This window comes from Canis lupus, chromosome 8, assembly GCF_003254725.2.
Source record: "Canis lupus dingo isolate Sandy chromosome 8, ASM325472v2, whole genome shotgun sequence".
Classification (NCBI taxonomy): Eukaryota; Metazoa; Chordata; class Mammalia; order Carnivora; family Canidae; genus Canis; species Canis lupus.
The window spans coordinates 2,648,149-2,650,036 of record NC_064250.1 but is presented as its reverse complement, the minus strand read 5'-3'; the positions used below and the strand labels follow the sequence as shown (position 1 = coordinate 2,650,036).

At 41.0% G+C, this 1,888-nt stretch overlaps 1 gene segment (V, D, J or C); it reads right to left on the bottom strand.

Moving 5' to 3' along the window:
* Positions 1 to 498: 498 nt before the first annotated feature.
* Positions 499 to 1,117, bottom strand: LOC125755641 (T cell receptor alpha variable 38-2/delta variable 8-like). The segment is given in 2 exon segments: positions 499 to 806; positions 1,039 to 1,117. Coding segments are annotated over 2 exon segments (357 nt in total).
* Positions 1,118 to 1,888: the final 771 nt, after the last annotated feature.

Sequence of the window (1,888 nt, the reverse complement as noted above, 5' to 3'; positions counted from 1 at the left end):
GGAGGAAAAATAATAATAAAAACCCCAATAAGATTTGTGGGGAAAATAGGAAATTTAATATTGGATATGATGGGATGTGCAGATGGATAGCAATCCGAGTGACATACACTGTGAAAAGGTTAAGGCACAATTCTAGAATGTAGCTTTGGTTCTAACATTGGGAGTTACTGGATAGAATATCTGCCTTGTCCTGTAAACACACGAGACCCTCAAGGTTAAATGGAGCAAATACATGTGAAGATACTCTGAGAGACTGTAACACATTGTGTATGTTCATTATTTCTATTATTATTTTGAGAACTACAGCTTATTGACATCCTTTCTGTGTTTCCTTCAGTCCTATAGAGTAGTATTTTTTTTCTCCAGAGAAGTCAATGGTTTCCTCTCTTTGTTCCTGGTACCCCAACCATACCTCCTTCCCTTGCCTGACACTCCCACCCCCACCCACCACTGACACTGAGGTCTGAGGTTTCTGTAAGTCTCTCCCTGCTGCTCTTGTCATTGTGCTCCTGCAAGAACACAGAAATACATTGCAGCATCCTCCAGCCGAGAGTCTGAGATCTTGAGACTGAAGGATTTATTTCCTTTCTGGAAGTTCACAGAGAAGCGATTATTTGTTGCATTATCTTGTCTATAAACTTCTTGGCGAATAATGAGAATCATCTCCCTGCTGGGAGGCTGTTTGTACCAGAACAAATAATAATCACTGTTGCTAGTGTCATACGTGCAGTGCAGGATCACAGTCTCTGTCTCCTGAACAAACATTTCTGGTTGAGTCTGAGTGACCTTCTGGGCCATACTGGATCCTGTGGGAAAGAGGAGAGGGCATGACACCAGACAGATAAGGCAGGCAGACTCACAAGCTGATCCCATTCCCCAATCATCTTTCTTTTCTTATCAAACTTCAGGCAATATCCATCTGCTTCTTTGGCCCCCATAGCCAGAACCAAAGAGGAGCTAAGATGCCTGAGTTACTAATCTTTCCAATTCCCAGTCCTGTTGGATAGTGGTAAAAGCAAAAATATGTGCCTTCCTTACCAAGATAGGTGGAAACCACAAGTGCCCACAGCAAACCAGGGCAAGCCATGCTGGCAGCTCTCTCCTGCAAGGTGAAACATTCTTTTGTTCTGATTTGAATCTTGGATTTGGTGCTCGGTGACATCACTGCTCCACAACAGGAAATGGTATGTCAGGTGGGCCGTTGCTTGTGTCTCGCTCAAATTTTATCAATGCTTTTTGTCTTTTGCTTCAGAGAATAAAAGTTTGGTTATAGTGCCACCTAAAAAGAGATATCAGAACTATAACTAGTTCTGAGATAAAAATCAAGAAGAGAAGGAGCTGGTAAATTGTTTTTGTGAAGATGTAATCCAGGAGAGAAGAATGGGGTGGATGGGGGAAAAGAAAGGCAAAGCTAATGTAATGACTTTAGCTTTCCCTATCAGCTTTCTTTCTCTCTCTTTTTTCTTTTTTCAAGTCTTGAAGCCATTATCATAATGGTATCTAGGTTGCCATAACTCAGATTTTGGTTATATTATTCTTTGACCAATTCTGTATTTTAATTATTCCTCCAAACTTCCAAGTAGTGATAAAGACAACAGGGGATCCCTGGGTGGCTCAGCGGTTTAGTGCCTGCCTTCGGCCCAGGGCGTGATCCTGGAGTCCTGGGATCGAGTCCCTTGTTGGGCTCCTTACATACAGCCTGCTTCTCCCTCTGCCTATGTCTTTGTCTCTCTCTCTCTGTGTGTGTCTCTCATGAATAAATAAATAAAATCTTTAAAAAAAGACAACAGCAACATTCAGAATGTTTAGAAAAAATTGCAACTAGGATTTTGATACCTAACTGCACTGTTATTTGCTTGAAGAATTTTTTAAAATTTATTTTTTAATT